Source organism: Manis javanica, chromosome 9, assembly GCF_040802235.1.
Source record: "Manis javanica isolate MJ-LG chromosome 9, MJ_LKY, whole genome shotgun sequence".
NCBI classification, from domain to species: domain Eukaryota; kingdom Metazoa; phylum Chordata; class Mammalia; order Pholidota; family Manidae; genus Manis; species Manis javanica.
The window spans coordinates 78,962,302-78,983,357 of NC_133164.1; the positions used below are offsets into that span (position 1 = coordinate 78,962,302).

Here is a 21,056-nt window from a genome sequence, read left to right on the forward strand (position 1 = left end):
CATGCCAGTATGTGACACACCAGGAATAGTGTCAATGACAGGATGCAAATGGTAAGAAGAAAAAAAGCATTCTTTATCATTAGGCTTCCTCACTTAAGTGAGGCTTAATACTTTAAGGCATAGGGTTGGCATGCAAATATCAATTCAAAATTGGTTTTAATTTCTTAAAAAGTGCTGCCAATCTATTATAAAAGACCCATTGTCTCTTTGAGAGATATATATTTGCACATTATGCAACAGTAACAAAAGGTTTCCTAAAAACAGAAATACATGTATTATATTCAGGGGAAATGTATACAGTAATTGTGTCAATAGCTGAAATATACAAGCAGAAAACCAAGAAAAAAGGCAAAATATGCAGAAAGGACAGACCTGGAAACATTAAGGAAGTTGGGTTATTAGTGACAAGAATGAAACAGATTGTTTTCTCTCTGTAGGCTGTGCAATGGAATTCTAACCTTTTAGAGAAAGAGCGAGACAATGTATTTCCATGCTCAGAATAGGATTCCTCAAATCACACTAAAGGGAATTAACCTAAACTTACTGCTTACAGACCATGCTTAGGGGAGGAGAGAGGCTCATCTGGATTTGTTTCCTGACCCATAATAAGAGGGATCATGATATTTGCCTGGAGACTTTGCAAGACAGTTACAAAATAAACAATAAATTTGAAAGCAATTCCTTTCTTGTAAAATGATATGCACAGTGTTATACATAGCTACAGTTTGTATTGCAACAGATGGTAATAGAAAAAATTATTTTACAAAAAGGAAGGGAGATTTTATTCAACTAAAGAGAGGAGATGGCATGGTTTAGAGGAGTGAAGAAGAGAAAGAGTCATCAGTTCCCTATCTCCTTGGAGCCACCAAGTGGGGCTGTGTGAACCATCGTGCAAGGTAGCTGCCCTTACTCCAAACTACACTGAGGGTGTCAGGAGCATGTGGTATGGAACAGCAGAGAAGACTAAGGCCCACCACATATCCCCAGCGGTAAAAGCTTCCTGTCCTCGTTTCTAATAAAGTTAAAACAAAACAAACAAAAAGCAGTTTTTCTACGAGTTTCAAATAGGTGGAAACAACATACTCCATATTATGAGGAAAAAACAGAACCTCTACAACTGGTAAGGTTCAATCATTTCTCCTACCAGCCAGGGTCAGACTGTGCTCTAAGTACATTCAAAAGTAAAAAATAAAAATAAAAAAAAAGAAAGAAAAAAATTGGTAAGTGTCTTCTTAAATAATCCTATCTGAACAGTTACTTTACTCCATAAAAGTTTATGGGATCTCCTCACATCAATATAGGGATTCTTCACTTACATGATGAAAGAACACTTCAGTACCCAAATACGTTATTTCTACTTCCTATCCTAGGGTAGCTATGCAGAAACAACACTATACCCTCTAATAGGAGCTTTCCTAAGGGCCTGGCTTTCATTAGACGCTCCACGTCTCTCTTTATCACTCCTTCTTTTATTTAAGCTGCAGAACAGGTTTAGCACAATTAATTAGAACTTCATGATCTAAACTTGAAGACTGCATGCAGCCCACAGATCACCCTGGCTTCCTTTATAAATGGGCCCTGTGTCATTGGCAAGCAGCCCCTCCATTAAATATCAATCAATGAAAACACAGTTTCAAAGCTGTCTCTGAGACAGAATACATTATTCCAGTGCCCCTGCAGGCTGCAAGCACATTCACTGAGAACACACAACAAAAGAGCCAACATTAGAGGGCCGGACCTGCGAGCATATATCACGGAACAGACGCTGTCAGCTTCAGGGACAATTCTTACATGAACTATGTGAGACTCACAGGAAGTTACAAATAAAGAAGAGGAAAAAAGGGGGTAGAGGTGTCCTGGGAGATACCAAGCCTTGAGGTCCCAAAGTCCCCAGGTCCCAAAGCCTGGCTGTTGGGCTACTGTCAGAGGCCAAGGAGATCATTTGTTTTTGCACAGGATAATGACAGAGCTGGAAGAGCAAGTTTGACACCTAAACACCCATGCTGCAGGTGAGTGCACAGAAAGACAGATGTGGTCACAGGTGTGCCCCACTCACCGGCACACTTGGTTCTCGTCCTGAGAGCTGGTCCGGGGGACCCAGTGCCACCCTCTCCCGGCCTGGTGAGGAGCACGCTGATCTCATACTCTGTATCCGGGTCGAGGTGCCCAATTTTATAACTTGTGGAATCCACCGGCTGCCGGTCATTCCAGCTCCCACTTGCCGTGCAATACTCCACCTCTCGGGCGACAATGGGCCCGTCCCCATTGATGGAGTTGGCATTGAGCTGTATCCACAGGTAGGTCGCCCCCACGGAGGCAAGCTGAGGTGGGGCAATGGGGACAGGTGGTTCTGAAAGGCAAACACGTGAACCACTTTTCAGAGACTTTGGTCTTCAGTTTTAAAAGAGTCTAAACATACATCCATTATTAAAGTATAGAAGACATTAACATTTCAGGAATGAATTGTTGAGAATGTTTTTGTTTAGGTTATTAAGAAAAAACACATTGATAAACGTTTTCACAATGTTCCAATATGTGAAATAAACCATCTTTAAAACCTAAGCTTGCTCAAGTAGGTATGCCCCCAGTTTAAGACTCAACTAATTTTTCTCAGAGGGTGACACAGACATCAAAGGATTTCCTTTTTCACTGGAAGTAACTCATTGAAGTTCTTTCAAGTGGTACTACTGAAGCTCCAGGAGGTACTCTATTATCAATCTCTTTATTGAGAATGGTTCGAAATCATCAAAGATGCTAGTTATCTATGTCATTAAATTCAGTTTCCTTATATTTATATTCCAATGATATCCTCATTTTAAAAACATGGCTGAAATTATAGTTTATCTCATCATAAATGCATTTCCAGGATGACTCATTTCCCAAAAAACATCACAACGGACTCATTCAGCTACAAGAGAAGTAAGCAATCTGGATAATAAAGTCCAGCACTGCTGCTGTTCGGGAAGCTGCCAGTAATTAGTCTTATTAAAGCAGTGACTAGAAAGAAAAGCTCTGAAGCAAAGCCCAAGCTATGCCCAGCTTGATAAAACTCTAACAATCAATAGCAAATTCTCTTTACAACCCAAGACAGTCTCTCTCATTGTTTAAAGCCTGAGATTGACTCTTTTCCTAGATCATTGTCTCTGAAGAGAGAGAGAAAAATAATCTTGTTTTAAGTAGTATTCCCAGGACATCAGTGAGGTGTTGGTTGAATGGCTCTCCTGGCATCAAATGAAGGCATTGCATATGCCAATATCACTGTGAGTGTCACCATACATGATATTTTAGAAAGTAGATAATGGTAAAAAACAACATATTTGTATATTAATGAATCTCCACCTGAGAAAAAAGTAAGATCTAGCATACTTTTCAAGACGGTTTCTGCCAGTGGTTCATGCTTTTTTTTTTTTTTTAACTCCTCATTTAGCCCATAAGAACACTTGGAAAGTAAAGCCTGCTATGTTCTATTACCCGCACATGTTGGCTTACATGCTGCAACTTCTGTCAGCTCTGTGGCAGACACAGCCAATTGATTACAGTCATCCTTCCGGCTGAACTGCACCTCGGGGCAGCTAGTACCATCTGACCTTGGCCTCTTAGACGATACCAGGTGGATCCCTAAACTGACTGAGAGACCACCAACTTCACGGTTGGGCTTGGATGTTGCCAGTCTTTTCTGTATTTAAGGTTTGTGAAGTCAAACTGACTTTTTGAAGTAGCTGCGGAAAGCTCAGACTGAGTTAAAATAAGACCCTAGAGGATGGATTTTGTTTGGGTGACTGCAAATTCTGTGTAAATTTACTATTATTTCTCTTGTTTATAAACTACAACTTTGCGCTAGCTCTTCATTTCTTTAAATAGTTGTGACTCAAGTTATAATGATCTAACATCAATTTACATCATTAGGCGATTCCTTGAATAAAGACATGAAATGGACCTTTTATAGTATATCCTAAGGCATTTATGTAGCCAGGCTGAAAGAGCAGTTAATTACTTTGAAGTTGCAAATGCTAGCAAGGGTTGCTGAACTGCCATTCAAAATACAACTCAGGGGAAAGGCCACAAAGGTTAGTGAGCAGACCAATTTATTCAGGCTACTCTTAGGAATGTCCTGAAATAGACCTGCCTTAATGCTTGTCTGTCCTGAGAACATTTTCTTTACTAATTCCCCTTTAAGTACCAAATATGTTAAATCAAATGAAAGATTCAAATAGAACCTGGAAATAATTGAGAGAGACATTCAAAAGGGCTTTTGAGTTGCTGGAAGAACAATAATAGGTCAATATTTATATTTTGAATACATTTTCTCAAAGTAAAGGAAGGAAGAAAAAGATGGGGCTCAATCTACTTAAGGGATAAAAAGCAATTTACAATAGTTAATTCAAGTGAAAGTAAAAGGACACAATAAAAATAATTCTAAATTTATACACATATAGATACATATACATACATCTAATATAAATATGTGAGTGCCTATATATAATTAAATATGATACTGATATGTGTGGGAAAATTTGCAATATTTCCAGAATCTCTCAACAGATATTTCCAAGTGGAGAGAAGTAGTCTGTTTCAGCATCAATAGGTAATTACAAGGGCTAGTGAGGGCATATCTGGGTGTGGTCCCTTCTGCATCTGGGTAACGAGATGGGAGAGCAGCAGTGGATGACTACTTTAAGAAATAAATGGGTTTCTCCTACTTCGTTTCACTCTTTGGCTGATTTCGGTTTCAAAGGTATTTTGCCCCAGGATTTTTCCCCCGAAATTACAATATGTATGCATATATACATGCATTGAGGAGATTATTTACAATATTTTTATGTCCTGGATTACCAAAAGAAGTGGTAGTCATGAAGAAGGTAAGAATGAGCATGACAAAAATGACTTGGGTTTCATTTGCTGACCGGGCACCAGATCAGTGTGTGACCTTGAGAAAGTTATAAACTGTGGACTTAAGTCTTTCCCATTTAAGAAAAACTAGCCTTCCAAATCTAAAAAAAGGGTTAAATTATACATAGGTGGTTTAAAATGTTATTGTATATTTTAAAGTAATTATATCAAGGTAATATTTTATTAAGTATATACATAATAGAATCTAGCATGCTATCTCACTTTATTTTTAATTAAGGTATAATTGATATACAATCTTTGGAAGGTTTCACATGAGCAACATTATGGTTACTACATTCACCCATATTATTGAGTCCCACACCCCATTATGGTCACTGTCAATCAGCATAATAAGATGCTATAGAGCCACTATTTGTCTTCTCTGTGCCATACCGCCTTCCCCGTGACTCCCCTACATTATGTGTGCTTTATAATACCCCTTAATCCCCTTCTCTCCACCTCCCCAATCCCTTTTCCTTTGGTAACCACTAGTCCCTTCTTGGAGTCTGTGGTCTGCTGCTGTTTTGTTCCTTCAGTTTGCTATATTGTTATACTCCACAAATGAGTGAAATTAGTTGATACTTGTCCTTATCTGCCTGGTTTATTTCACTGAGCATAATACACTCCAGGTCAATCCATGTTGTTGCAAATGTTAAGATTTGTGTCTTCTTATAGATTAATATTATTCCATGTAATAAATCTTCTTTATCTATTCATCTATAGATGGATACTTAGGTTGCTTCCATGTCTTGGCTATTGTAAATAGTGCTGTGATAAACATAGCGGTGCATATGTCTTCTTGAAACTGGGACCTTGTTTTCTTTGGGTAAATTCTTGGGAGTGAAATTCGTGGGTCAAATGGCATTTCTATTTTTACTTTTTTGAGGAACCTCCATATTGCCTTCCACAATGGTTGAACTAATTTACATTCCCAACAACAGAGCAGGAGGGTTCCCCTTTCCTCTACATCTTCACCAGCATTTGCTATTTGTTGTAGTTTGGATGTGGGCAATCCTAACTGGTGTGAGGTGATATCTCATTGTCATTTTAATTTGCATTTCCCAGATAATTGATTATTAATGTGAAACATCTTTTCATGTGCCTGTTAGCCAACTGAATTTCTTCTTTGGAGAAGTGTCTGTTCAGATCCTCTGCCCATTTTTTAATCGGGTTATTTGCTTTTTGGGTGTTGAACTGTGTGATTTCTTTATATATTTTAGATGTTAACCCCTTATGGGATATGTCACTTACGAAGATATTCTCAAATACTGTTAGATGCCTTTTTGTTTTACTGATGGTGTCCTTTGATATACAGAAGATTTTTAGTTTGATGTAGCCCCATTTGTTGATTTTTGCTTTTGTTTCCCTTGCCTGATGAGATGTGTACAGGGAAAAGTTGCTCATGTTTATATTCAAGAGATTTTGCCTGTTTTCCTCTAAGAGTTTTATGGTTTCGTGACTTAGATTCAGGTGTTTGATTCATTTTGAGTTTACTTTTGTATATGGAATTAAGAGAGTAATCCAGTTCCATTTTCTTAAGGAAAAGCTGTGCAGTAGTGTCAACACCAGTTATTGAAGAGTCTATCATGTCCTCACTGTACATCCATTGCTCCTTTATCATATATTAACTAGCCATATATGTGTGGGTTTATATCTGGGCTCTCTATTCTCTTTCATTGATCTATGGGTCTGTTCTTGTGTCAGTACCAAATTGTCTTGATTACTGTGGCTTTGTAGCAGAGCTTGAGTTGAGGAGTGTAATGCCCCAGCTTTGTTCTTCCTTCTCAGGATTGCTTTGGCTTTTCAGGGTCTTTTGTGTTTCTGTATGAAGTTTAGACTATTTGTTCTACTTCATTGAAGAATGCTGTTGGTATTTTGATAGGGTTGCCTTGAATCTGTAGATTGCTTAAGGCAGGATGGCCATTCTGACAATATTAATTCTTCCTATCCATGAGCATGGGATGAATTTCCACTTATTGGTGCCTTCTTTAATTTCCCTCATGAGTATCTTGTAGTTTTCAGGGTATAGGTCTTTCACCTCATTGGTTAGGTTTATTCCTAGGTTTTTGTTTTTTTTTTTGCTGCAATTGTGAATGAAATTGCTTTCCTGATTTCTCTTTCTGCTAGTTCATCATTAGTGTATAGGAATGCAACAGATTTCTTTGTATTAACTTCACATCCTGAAACTTTGCTGAATTCAGTTATTAGTTTCAGTAGCTTTGGGGTGGGTTCTTTAGGGGTTTTTATGTACAATATCATGTTATCTGCAAGCAGTGACAGTTTAACTTCTTCCTTACCAATCTGGATGCCTTTATTTATTTGTGTTGTCTGATTGCCATGGCTGGACCTCCAATACTATGTTGAATAAAAGTGGGGAGAATGGGCATCCTTGTCTTGTTCCTGATCTTAGAGATAAAGCTTTTAGTTTTTCACTGTTAAATATTATGTTGGCTGTGGGTTTTTCATTTATGGCCTTTGTTATGTTGAGGTACTTTCCTCTATTCCCATTTTGTTGAGAGTTTTTATCATAAATGGATGTTGAAATTTGTCAAATGCCTTTCCAGCATCTATGTGGAAATGATCGTGTGATTTTTGTGATGTTGGATATGACAATGGTTTTTCAAATATTGTAGCATCCTTGCATCCCTGAAATAAATCTCATTTGATCATGATGGGTGATTTTTTGATGTATTTTTTAATTCAGTTTGCTAATATTTTGTTGAGTATTTTTGCATCTATGTTCATCAGGGATACTGGTCTGCAATTTTCTTTGTGATGTCTTTGCCTTGTTTTGGTATTAGAGTGATGTTGCCCTAATAGAATGAGTTGGGAAATATTCCCTCCTCTTCTACTTTTTGGAAGACTTTAAGGAGGATGGGTATTAGGTCTTCTCTAAATGTTTGATAAAATTCAGCAGTGAAACAATCTGGTACAGGAATTTTGTTCTTAGGTAGTTTTTCGATTACCAATTAAATTTCACTGCTGATAATTGCTCTTTTCAAATTTTCTGTTTCTTCCCGCTTCAGTCTTGGAAGGTTGTATTTTTCTAGAAAGTTGTCCATTTTTTTTAGGTTATTCAACTTGTTACCATATAATTTTTCATAGTATTCACTAACAATTCTTTTTATTTCTGTGGTGTCTGTAGGGATCTTCCCTTTCTCATTTCTAATTCTGTTTATGTGTGTAGACTTTCTTTTTCTCTTGATAGGTCTGCCTAGGAGTTTATCTATTTTGTTTATTTTCTTGAAGAACCAGCTCCTGATTTCATTGATTCTTTCTGTTGTTTTAGTCTTCTCAATTTTATTTATTTATGCTCTAACATTTATAATATTTATTATGTCCCTCCTTCTACTGACTTTGGGCCTCATTTGTTCTTCTTTTTCTAGTTTCATTAATTGTGAATTTAGACAGTTCTTTTGGGATTGTCCTTCTTTCTTGAGATAAGCCTGTATTGTTATATACTTTCCTCTTAGAAATGCCTTTGCTGTGTCTCACAGAATTTGGGGTGTTGAGTTGTTGTTTTCATTTATCTCCATATATTGCTTGATCTCTATTTTTATTTGATCATTGATCCATTAATTATTTAGGAGCATGTTGTTAAGCCTCCATGTGTTTGTGGGCTTTTTTGTTTTCTTTCTATATTTTATTTCTAGTTTCATACCTTTGTGGTCTGAGATGCTGGTTGGTAAAATTTCCATCCTTCTGAATTTAGTGAGGCTCTTTTTGTGGCCTAGTATGTGATCTATTCTGGAAAATGTTCCATGTGCACTTGAGAAGAATGTGTATCCTGTTGCTTTTGGGTGGAGTGTTCTGTAGATATGTGTTAGGTCCATCTGTTCTATTGTGTTGTTCAGTGTCTCTGTCTCCTTACTTATTTTCTGTCAGTGGATCTGTCCTTTGGAGTTAGTGGTGTGTTGAAGTCTCCTAAAATGAGTGCATTATGTTCTATTTCCCCCTCTAATTCTGTTAGTATTTGTTTCACATATTTAGGTGCACCTATGTTGGATGCATAGATACTTATAATGGTTATATCCTCTTATTTTACTGAACCCTTTATCATTATATAATGTTTTTGTCTCTTGTTACTTTCTTTGTCTTGAAGTCTATTTTGTCTGATACAAGTACTTCAACTCCTGCTTTTGTCTCCCTATTATTTGCATGAAATATCTTTTTGCATCCCTTCACTTTTAGTCTGTGTATGTCTTTGGGTTTGAAGGTAGTCTTTTGTAGGCAGCATATAGATGGGTCTCGTTTTTTTATCCATTCTGTAACTCTATCTTTTGATTGGTGCATTCCATCTATTTACATTTAAGGTGTTTATCGATGTATATGCCCTTATTGCCATTACAGGCTTTAGGTCTGTGGTTACCAAAGGTTCCAGGGCCGCTTCTTTAATATCCAGAAGTCTAACTTAATTTGCTCATTATTGTATTATAAACACAATCTAAAGGCACTTTTTTTCCTCCCTTTTCTTCCTTTATTCTTTATATGTTAGGTGTCATATTCTGCACTTTTTGTGTATCCCTTGACTGACTTTTGGGGTAGTTGATATAATTTTTATTTGTTTCATAATTAATTGTTCTACTTTCTTTACTGTGGTTTTATTTTCTCTGGTGACTTGGGTGTACTTCCATCTATAAAATACAGTGTGGAGATGGTTTGTAGGCGGTAAATTCCCTCAACTTTTGCTTATCTGGAAACTGTTTAATTCCTGCTTCAAATTTAAATGATAATTTTTCCAGGTAGATTATTCTTGCTTTGAGACCCTTCTGTTTCACTGCATGAAACATACCATCCCCTTCTGGCCTGGAAGGTTCTGCTGAGAAGTCTGATGATAACCTGTTGGGTCTTCCTTTGTAGGTCATCTTTTTTCTCTATCTGGCTGCTTTTAATATGCCATCTTAATTATTATATGTCTTGGTGTTGTCTTCCTTGGGTCCCTTGTGTTGAGAGATCTGCGCACCTCATGGCCTGAGATACTTTCTCCTTTCCCAGACTGGGAAAGTTTTCAGCAATTATTTCTTCAAAGAGACTCTCTTTGTTTTTTTTAACATACTAGAAGAGATTTATTAGTATAAGATATATCATAGGAAATTAGTGATTATACAGGAAAAACCTTCTGAATATACAGTTTCTTCAACAAATATGTGGCATTAAAAAGGAGGTAAGGTTAAGAGATAGGTGTTACAGATTAAATATTATATAAAAGACAATATCAATTACATGTAATTTATATGGATTTTTTGGAGTCCTGATTTAAAAAATAAATTATGAAGGTATTTTTGAGTCATTGGGGGAGAATTTAAAGTAGGTTGGCTGCTATATAATACTAAAGGGCTTATTAATTTTCTGGGTGTGAAAATGGTACTATAACTCAAGGCAAAATGACGGAGTATCTGGGATTTGCATTACATTTTTCAACCAATACAATGAGGGGGAAGAGTTGAAACAAGAATGAACAAGTATTGAAATTTGGGAATGAAATCCACTTTTATGAGTTTGATGACTAAGATATGTAGTACAAAACTAGTAAACCAGTATCAGGGTGGGATGAGGGGTGAGTTAATGAGTCCAGCTTTGGACACAGAGTTGGGCCATTGATAGTTCATTGCTGACACATTCCTGGGCTGTCCCAGAGTACTGTTAGGAGAGTAGGGAACAAGGACAAGGCTGCACAAAGAGACTTTCTATCCCTTTTTCTCTTTCTTCTTCTTCTGGTACCCCTCTAAAACAAATATCGGCCCATTTTGATTGGTTGCACAGTTCTATTATTCTTTCATTCCTAGAGATCCTTTTTTCTCTGTGCCTCAGCTTCTTTGTATTTCTGTTCTCTAATTTCTCTTTCATTACTGACTCCTCTGCCTCATGTAATCTGCTTTTAAATCCTTCCATTGTATGTTTCTTTTCAGATACTGTATTTTTCAAACTTTTTATCTCTTTCTTCAAGTCATCCCTGAGATCTTGAATATTTTTCTGTAGCTTGGTGAGCATGTTTATGATATTTATTTTGAAATCTTTATCAAGAAGACTGGTTTTTTCAGTTTCACTGAGCTCTCTTTGTGGTGTTTAAGGGATTTTTGGTTTGCACCAGGTTCTTTTGCCACTTATATTTCTAATGAATAATATGAATAATAACTTTGTTTAGGAGGTGCCCTGTAGTGCCCAGAAGGTTTACTCTCTGGAGCTGCCTGGCCCCTAGAGTGATGGCAAGGGTAGCAGGTGGTCAGCAGTTGTGTCTGCCAGGAAGAAAGAGCTCTTTCCTGCTTCCTGTCTATAGCACCTGCCTTCACTGTCAGGACCACTGGGCTCAGCACACAGGGAGGCAGCTTCTGTGTTATGCCCCTGAAGCTATCAAAGGTGGGGATGCCCTCTGCTTGCCTGGTGCGATGTCAGGGTGTTGTAGATTTGCTAACTGATGCTGCGTATCATAGTGGGGGGCCTCAGTGCTATGTTGTCAGCCAGGGGGATGCTCCTGGAAGTTCCCAACCTGATGGGTTGAGTGTGCTGGGATGATTTTGTCCACTTGTCCTTTCTCCTAAGCAGCAAGCTCTGTATAACCCTTGCCCCTTTAGCAGCCCTCTCCCTGTCAGGAAGTCTTTCAGATCGCTCTCCTTTCTTTTGCCTGGAGCAGCATGGGTACCCATTCTCTACAAGTAGTTGGAATTGCAGTCTCTCTGATTATTCCATCTGTCTTTGCTTTCCAACCCCTCCAATCTCCAGAGCACCATGTAATGTGGGTTCATGCTTCCAGAACAAATCTTCAGGGCTGGTAATTTAGCAGTTCTGTACTTCCATGCCCTCCTCACTCCATTTCTCTTCCCCCTGCCTGTGAGCTAGGGTGGGGAGTGGCCTTGGGTCCCACTGGATTGCCCTTTCCATGAGGTCTTCTCTTTTCCCCAGATGTAAGCTGTCTGTTGCATTCTTCTTTCTGGTCACTTCTTCAGGATTTTTTGTTACATGTGGGTCTGGGTGGAGGTTACTGCCTTACTTCTCATGCTGCCATCTTTTTCCCCCAGTTGCCATCTCACTTTTAAAAATAAAGTATATGAAAAATATGACTCTACATTATGAATGAAGGCAAAGTTGAATTTCATATTTGAGCCATAGCTCCAAGCCAATTGTCATGAGCTTTGGCAGTGTGCAGAGATGGAAAGAGGTGTCTGGATATTTTTATCTCAATGAACCAAGATACTGCTACACTGCTGCAAGACAGAAATATGTGCTGCATAAATGTGAGTAAGAACTCACTCATTCCCTGTTTATATTTGTTCTGGCAGACTAGAAATTTCTGATTGACTTATAGCTTCCAACAAGTTAAATTTTCTACAGGGGTAATTTTTTCAGAAGTTACCAGAATTTCATCATACTGCTCATGAAGTTTGATGCCTCATGCACACAGTGAAGCACTGTATCAACTATAAATCAGAAAATGGAGCACAATCACAAATAACTTAGCCAAGATGAAAATTAAGTAATAATAATGATAATAAAGAACTCAGCTGATAATAAAGAGCATGGAGGTGGCCACTGTGCTGGATTCGTTGGTACATGGCTTCCATGTTCTACATTGTGACTCCTCACTCTCCAGAAAGCCTTCTGCAGAACAGGTGCATAACTATGAAGACTTTTACTTTCCTTACAGATGTTAGACTTAAACTAGCCAGACAGGCTAGGGTTTCACTATATACCAAAATTCATAAGGATCTGGTGTAGCAAAATATATTATCTAAGTAGGTATTTCGATGTGCACTTCTTTACACAGAACATTGGTCACTGCGTGTGGTAGGCTCACCAATGAACATTTTCTCTTGGAAGCCAGTGATGACTAACATTGGCAGTAGTGATTTCACATCAGAATCATTTGCCAAAATCACCCATGGAGTTTTTAACCATAGATTTTCATTTACTCTGTGTGTGGTGGGCAAGTGGGGGGAATAAGAGGGCAGGCATTTATATATATATTTTCAATAAGAAAGGTAGTATTGACATGTATTTCTAAATGAAGACCACTAATATACTGGGGCAGAAGGTAAGAGTCACCGTGCCTACTCCCCTTCCCCATCAAGGCCCAACCAGCTGATGCTGGTTGCTTACTACGTCCACTGTTCTAAGTGCTATTCATGTATGTCTTGCATTCCATCTTTCTGATAGCCCTGTAGGGTAGGTAACATTATTGTGTCTATTTTAAACATGAGGCAACAGAAGTACAGAGTGGGTAAGCCACTGGCCAACACCCTCAAGTCTACTGGGGTTTGAACCCTGTAGTCTTTAAAGCTGCTTATGCATAGAAATTTGCTGACAAAAGGAATAGTCCATCCAAAAGAGATCAGTTTTATGTTCCATATTTAATAAATGCAGGGAAAAAATTGTCAAAAGGAGGCATCATTCTGTTCTTATAGAATGAAAGAGAAATGGCCTGCCATCGTTGTCTAAAAATGCCTCATGTTACATCTAAAAGTATAAACTATTCTGTCCAGGACCAAGAATTACCTTAGTGGTTTAATACTATAAACTCCTCAGCCCCCCTAAAAAAGCATTAAACCAGCTAAAGGAAACTTATTTCCCCACACTTTTTTCCCCTACACCCTACCTCCCTAAATATGACTCAATTTTTCAGTCATGCAAAATAAAGTAACAGAACCTAACTGCAACATTATGAATGTTAACTCAGTATTATCAATATGGCTTGTGTGATATGACTGAGCATTTTTATACTGACACTGCTTCATTTTATTAACCACCCTGCTATCATAAACACCGTGGCTGGTGAAAATTTGCATTTTAAGTGATTTTCTATCAGTAAAAAATTTCATTCCTTAAAAAAATTTATAGGTTGTAATCTCTGTATACAGAGTTGGCAGAAAAACTTGCCAAGAGCGAATTCACTGCTTTGTATGCAACGAAACCAACATAAATAAAATACATTTTCCAAAAATACAGCTCATGGGCAAACTTTGTACTTAAAATGCAATCCATCAATAAAGCCTGTCACCAAACTACAGTTCAGAAACAGCCAAGGATAAGTTTGAGCTTTAAACAAATAATAAATTCACAAGGAATTAACACACCTATTTTAATAGACTATTTTCAGGTATAAAAATGTTTTAAATACCTTTAACTACCAATTCTGCATAGTTTGATATTCCAACACCTCCTTCAGTGCGAATCATGCAGCGGTACTTTCCAGCATCTCGTTTTGTTGTATTCACGACATTAAATGAAGCTATAAACCGCCGGGAACTAGTCACCTTTATTTCCTTCAGAGGAGCATCTCGTACATCGATGCCCTGTATAAGAGGGGGTAGGAAGGACAAAATTGAACCATGTCAGCTGTCATACTGAACCAGTAACACACCTGATCGCCTATTATCAATGTTATTTCTATGCACATCGTGGTTTGGCTGGTTATTACCCACGGGCAGTTGTTCCAGGAGAACAGCTGGCCAGGAAACTGAAATTATGCATGATCAACACTTTCAAGATTGAAGGATTCAAAATTACGTGTGCAGAAATGTCTTGTTTTTGCCTCTTCAAGATATTGTGTTAAATTAGTTCAATAGGAGAGAAAATGCATATGGAAAAATTCTTTATTTTGTTCCCAAACTATCCACATTTAGTCATAACACTTTACCTCATGTCTTTATGGTTGGCTAAGAAACAAAATTAATTCACACCCTACCCTATTACTTACCTCATTTTATATATGAACAAATAAACAAGTTATCAAAAATTGCATTAAAAGCACAAGTAGGTGTTAGCATATTCCCTATCCAACATCATGATATGTTTGATATGCATTAGCATATCCCCTAAACTTCATGATGTTCTTCTCGAATATATAAAAATCAACCAGAATTAGATGCTTTATTTGATACTGAAATGCTACAACAGAAGTTCTTCTCCACAGCCCATAGTCCCTGTACCACATAAAGCAGATTCCATCACTGAGGCAACTTTGTCTTACACGGTCCCCAAAATGTTAATTCAGTCTTTGGTTATGCACACTTAGAACTCCATTCTATGCTTCCTACAGTTGAAAGCCTCAAAAGAAGGCTACAGATTTCAGTTCGGTATTTTGTTTTTTTACAATTATCACAAAAGAGTCTATTGTTATTATTATGCAAGTATTAAGTAGAAAACAATTGTCAAAGACCTTAAGGCTAATTCATGATGTCAAGCACTGTGTCCATCTACTCAGCATCTATTACATTCATCATGCAAGCATCCATTTTGGGGTGCCAGTCACATGCTCTCACTGTTGAAGACTCTAGGCTCACAATAGAAGAGTGGTTGCTCTGCTCTTGGCCTTCAGTTAGTGGGAAATATAGCCATGAAATGACTACATAATCACAAATACTGGCCTCTGAGGTAAACAGACAGACAGGTGGCTGGCAGAAATCATCATGTGGACCATCTTTACATATGGTGTCCATGGGAGGCCAGTTTGAGAATTAACGTTGGAGCTGAGCTCTGAAGGGTAAGGAGGATATCAACAGGCATGGGGAGAAGGAACATCCTAGTCAAAGGAAACAGGAAGCCTGAGATGTTTCAAAACTGCTGGAGGCTTTGGATGAAATCAAGACAACCAGTGGAACTGGGAAGGCAGGCAAACACCTGTGCATTCAGGGACTGGCAAGCTACATATTAAGAGATTTGTATTTATATATATGAAAATGCTAGGCTACAAATAATAAAACTGTCTGATTTATCCTATACAAGGTCATTTAAAAGCTTTCAGCAGTGTTATCTCCTTTGGCAGTATGTCCTGATAGACATGAGGTCAGGAGGAGGGCTGAGCAGGGTGCCAGACTTAACTTTGAAGAAATTTACCTTCCTAAAGCCTCCTTTCCTCAGTTGTAACAAGCAGATGATACAAGATGATACACTTTCAGAAAAGTTGTGAGGATTTAAAAATAAGTGCAAGGACACTGGCATAATGACTGGCCTTACACATCACCCCCGAATTCTGGACTACCTTAGTGACAATGAGAAGGGCAGACAGGCTGTCAAAATATGATCTTTATTACAGATGAACCTGTATTGCAGAATATGACTGATATGCAGTCACAAAGGGCTTGCCAATACTGAAACACAGAATGAAACAGACTCACCCACCCAGACGCAGGCCACACTAGACAACCACAAGGCCTCCCACATATTGGGTGCTGCTCTAAAACTCACAGGATGGAGGAACAGGGTTCCTATAGGAAGCTAGCTCCCAAAGAAGGGGTTGGACTGTGCATGCTCACAGCTTCCTTCCAGGGCAGCTCCGGTGTGGGCAGAGAAAAGGCATCAGGAGTGCTGCACTAGTATGGTTCCTGCCACAGTGAAGGAAACATCAGTAGCAGGGAAGAAGAGTTCCACCAAATCATCTTCAGTATTAGCTGTCAAAAGAGCCTTGTTAATAGCTTAAAAATTCATAAATCAGAACATGAAGTTCCATATATATATCTTATATGCCTTATGTGTGTCTTGTTTTTTACTAAGTCCCCTAAATTTGGTCTAACAGACAGCGCCAAGAAGTTAGAAAGACAAAATAAAATAAAATCAATCTCCCATTATTAATTAATATGACAGGAGAAAGGATTCCTTTCTGCATTCTATACATTCAGTCTTTCATCCTCTCTCCCAAATGAATAAATATTCAAATTCTACCTAAAGGTGTAACCGTACATCCATTCCATAAAATTCCGTGTTTTTTTTCAAAACTGGAAAAAAAAGTCTCATCTCCAGTTTTGAAATGAAAATTAAGCTCATGAAAGGCAGAGTTTATATCTGTAAGCATTTGTTTTGTTTATTAAAAATAACAACAGAAAGACTATTTATTTACTTACTTATGGCACAAATCTTTTAAGAATACACTTCTTTAGGAATCCTGTAATGCTTTTCCTAATAGAATAAGCTTATCTCAAAAGAATGTTTAATCAAAAGAATTCTGATGTATGCACTTATTGATCCCTCACAAGTGTACTGAGGGCACTCAAGTGTAAGAAAACCTTCTTTTTGGATTCATACGTATGTTGAGAGAACTGCTACTTCAAAATTGTTGTCTTCATGGCACAGATTTATCCTTTAAAATAAGCAGCTTTAAACTATAAGTCTACACAACTCTAATGAGTCACATGAAGTTTCAGGAATGGGTCTTAAAAAAAAAAATCCTATGAATTTAATCACACAGAAAGTTAGAGTGTCTTCCAGAGAATGGGCCGTAGTAAAGAAAACCGAAGTGCTAACTAATAATCATTTTAGCTTAGGACTCATACCAAATTGTAAATCTTGCTCAAGTCTGCAGGTTATTTTGTATTAAATCAGTTGCATGTATGTGGATCCAAGCATTCATTCAACCAACACTAATAAAAAGCTTTTGTGAGACAGGCAATCTATCATATCCAGGGAACATGGAGTTAAAAAGAATAATCTCTTATTTAACTGAAGTTAGTATAGTTAGAAAAACAGTGATTACAGTACAGAGCAATGAACTTCATAACACAGTAAATAGAGGGAAAGGGAACCTCTCCAGGAAAAGGGGAGAGGATTGTGAGGCTGTCTTTCTAGAAAACACTGCTTGAGGCCCAGCCTGAGGACGCACAGTGGTTTCTCAGGCAATGAGAAAGGAGTAAAGGAAGAGCTGTACAAAGTCAGGAGCCAGGAAATGCTGGACTTCAGAGCAGAGGAAGCGTAATTGATTCCAGACAGAACAGAGGAGCTTCTAGGAATGGTAGATGATGAAGCTGGAAAGATAAACACAGTGTAGATCACACCAAGGAACATGATGTGTTGAGAATTATAGTCTATCCTAATGCCAGGTGTGTCAGGATTTTAGGCAAAAGTTGGACCTAAACAGATTATGGGTATAGAAATGGATGGAAGGAAAGGCTATGGGAGCCTAATTGCTGCCAAGGGACACTGGTCATAATTTTTTCAGAAACCACAGTAAAATGTGATAAAAAGATGAAAAAGAAGGTTTGCCAAGACATAGGATATAAAAATTTTTTCAAAGTGTGTTTCAGTGCAGTAACGTCTTTCTCTTCTAGCAGACTATTGCATCTTCAAGGTCAAGAAACATATCATATTCACTTTGTGTACATGGAATAGAAGAAAGAACTCAATAAATACCTGCGGATTTTAGAATCACAGCCCCAGTGGAAAAAATATCCCATAAGTAGAAATATGAGGTTGTTAAATTAACGAATCATTTACCCTATACTCTAAAACTGGACAACTAATCTTTATTTACAAGGGAAACGAATGGGGAAAATAAAGGATATTTAAGCGGTTCTGTGTGTTCCTCAGCCAACAACAGTGCCCACTCATTATGGCTACAGTAGGCAGAATGATGGCTCCCAAAGACGTCTCCTCCCTAGTTCCCAGAGCCTGTGAATATGTTCCCTTCATAGCAAAAGGGACTTTGCAGATGTAATTAAAAGAAGGATCTGGAGATGGGGAGATTATGCTAGATTATTAAAGTAGGCCCAATCTAATTATAAGGTAGGAGAAAAGTAGGAGGGTCCAATGCAGAAGAAAGAGATGTGACTGAGGAAGCAAAGTTTCAGTTGATATGATTTGAAGATGGAAAAAGGGACCATGAGCCATGAACAAAGAAGGTCTCTAGGTGCTACAAAGAGCAAGGAACAGATTCTCCTTTACAGGTTCCAGAAGGAACCAGGGCTGCTATCACCTTATTTTAGGACTTTTGATCTCCAGAATTATAAGATAATAAAGCCACTAAATTTGTTACAGCAGTAATAGGACACTAATACAACTGCCATAGGATAATGTAAAAGTTTATGACTTTTTGAAGATGTATACTAATCATGAGCCAGGATTTGTCAGAGCTACATAGCAAATCTTTAAGATTGGTTTAGGTGTTGTGGGCTAGCAGTAGTTCCACTGGAAAGCCATTTCTGTAGCTCAAACAGTAGAACAAAAGTTGGAGGACTCACACTCCTCAACTTCAAAACTTACTACAAAGCTACAGAAATCAAAAGTTCGGTGTGGCACTGGCATAAGGACAGACACAGACCAGTGTAACAGAATGGAGAGTCCAGAATAAACCCTCACATATACAGTTAGTGGATTTTCAACAAGGGTGCCATGACCACTCAATAGGGAAGTGATAGTCTTTTCAACAATCCAAGTGCAAAAAATATCCACATACAAAAGAATGAAATTGGACCCTTATTTTCTACCATATACAAAAATTAACTCAAAATGGATCAAGTATGTAAAATCAAGAACTATAAATCTTGTGGAAGAAAATATAAGGAGAAATTATCATGATATTGGATTTGGAACTGATATCTTAAATATAATGCCATAATCACAGGCAACGAAAGAAAAAAGTGATGAATCAGACTTCAATAAACAAAAAGTTTGTGCAAAGGACACTATTAAGAAAGTGAAAAGACAACCAACAGAATGCGAAAATTATTTATAAATCATATTTCTGATAAAGGTTTAATATCTTAAATACATAAAGAAGTCATATAACTCAACAACAACAAAGAAACAAGCAATCCAATTTAAAAGTGGGCAAAGGACTTAAAACAGACATTTGCCCCAAAGAAGATACACAGATGGCTAATAAGCACATAAAAAGATGCTCAATCCCATTAGTCAATAGGGAAATGAAAATGAAGACCACAATGAGATACCACTTCATATCTAGCAGGATGGCTATTTTCAAAAAGGAAGGAAGGAAGGATGGGAGGAAGGCAGAAAGGAGGGAGGGAAGGAGAGGGAGGGAGGGGAAAAGAGAAAAATAAGTGTTGGCAAGGATGTAGAGAAATTGGAACCCTTACACATTGCTGGTAGGAATGAAATATAGTACATCCACTGAGGAAAACAGTTTGGCAATTCTTCAAGAAGGTAAACATAGAATTATATCACTCAGTAATTCAACTCCTAGATATTACCCAGAAGAATTGAAAACAGGGACTCAGATACTTATATGGAATGTTCACAGCAGCATTATTTACAATAGCTAAAAGGTAGACAACAACCCAAGTGTCCACAGATGGATGAATGAATGAACAAAATGTGGTCTACACATACAACAGAATATTATTCAGCCTTAAAAAGGAAGGAAATTTAAACATGCTACAACATGATGAATCTTGATAATGTTACATTATGTGAAACAAACCAGTTACAAAATGGCAAATACACTATGATTACACACTTACGTCAGGTATTTAGAATTAGCAAATTCATAGGGACAAAAAGTAGAACGGAGGTAACCAGGGGCTAGAGGAGAAGGGGAATGGGTATTATTTCTTAACAGGTTTTGTTTCAGGTGATAGAAAAGTTCTGTTAATAAATAGTGGTAATGGTTATGCAACATTGTGGATGGACTTAATGCCACTGAATTGTACACTTAAAAATGGTCTTCATGTTGTGTATATTAAGTCATCACTACCTATTGCAGCTCAATCCCAGTATAAACTCCAGCTTTTGCACCTACATTTGAAGATGGCTCTAAAATAACCTGGAGTACAAGTTTAAAATGTTTGCAAAGAATAGGTAAAATGTACTTGATAAGTTGAATGGATAATGGAATTTGAGACACAGAGCAGACATGATATGTCCAAGCAGGGACAGAAGAGGAAAGTCAGGGAGAAAGGCTTTATTCAGCCGGGTGGGTTGGAGCAAACACACAATCCAGATGGCAGAGCCCTATAGATGTCCACAAGATACCAGACCCACCTGGAGTGGTGCAGACATACACAGATATATTCTAAGGACAATAAAATGAGAAGATGAATAATTTTTAAATTCAAACATTTATTATGGAAGCTTTTTTTAAAAAACAGTGAAAATAAAAATATGGACATTAAAAAAAAACTCTATGCAATCCCATCTTCTAAAGACAAATATCATAAATATTTTAGGGTATTTTAGTTTTTCCATGACACATTATTTTAATTTAAATAACGTTTGAAATGGTGGCCCAAAATATATATATAAGATTTTACTCCTTTGTTTAAACTTCCTGTGATATCTGTAGAATTCTTTATAGCATTAAATAATTTCACAAACATGCTTTTTAATGTTTCCCACTAAATGACTATAGACATTATTTATATAAGTATTTCCCTATTGCTCTACATTTAAATTACTTCTATTTGTCACTATTATAAATGATCTTAGGACAATTACTATTTCCT

General features: G+C 37.5%; 1 protein-coding gene across 9 annotated transcripts in view; it reads right to left on the reverse strand.

Moving 5' to 3' along the window:
* Positions 1 to 21,056, reverse strand: part of PTPRM (protein tyrosine phosphatase receptor type M) — an 857,076-nt gene that overhangs the window by 408,024 nt on the left and 427,996 nt on the right. For all 9 annotated transcript variants that reach the window (XM_037008365.2, XM_073212814.1, XM_073212816.1 and 6 more), the window contains 2 exons: positions 14,003 to 14,177; positions 2,057 to 2,350 (listed from right to left, as the gene is read on the reverse strand). In XM_037008365.2, coding sequence (XP_036864260.2) covers positions 2,057 to 2,350; positions 14,003 to 14,177 — 469 coding nt within the window. The remainder of the gene's footprint in view (positions 1 to 2,056; positions 2,351 to 14,002; positions 14,178 to 21,056) is intronic.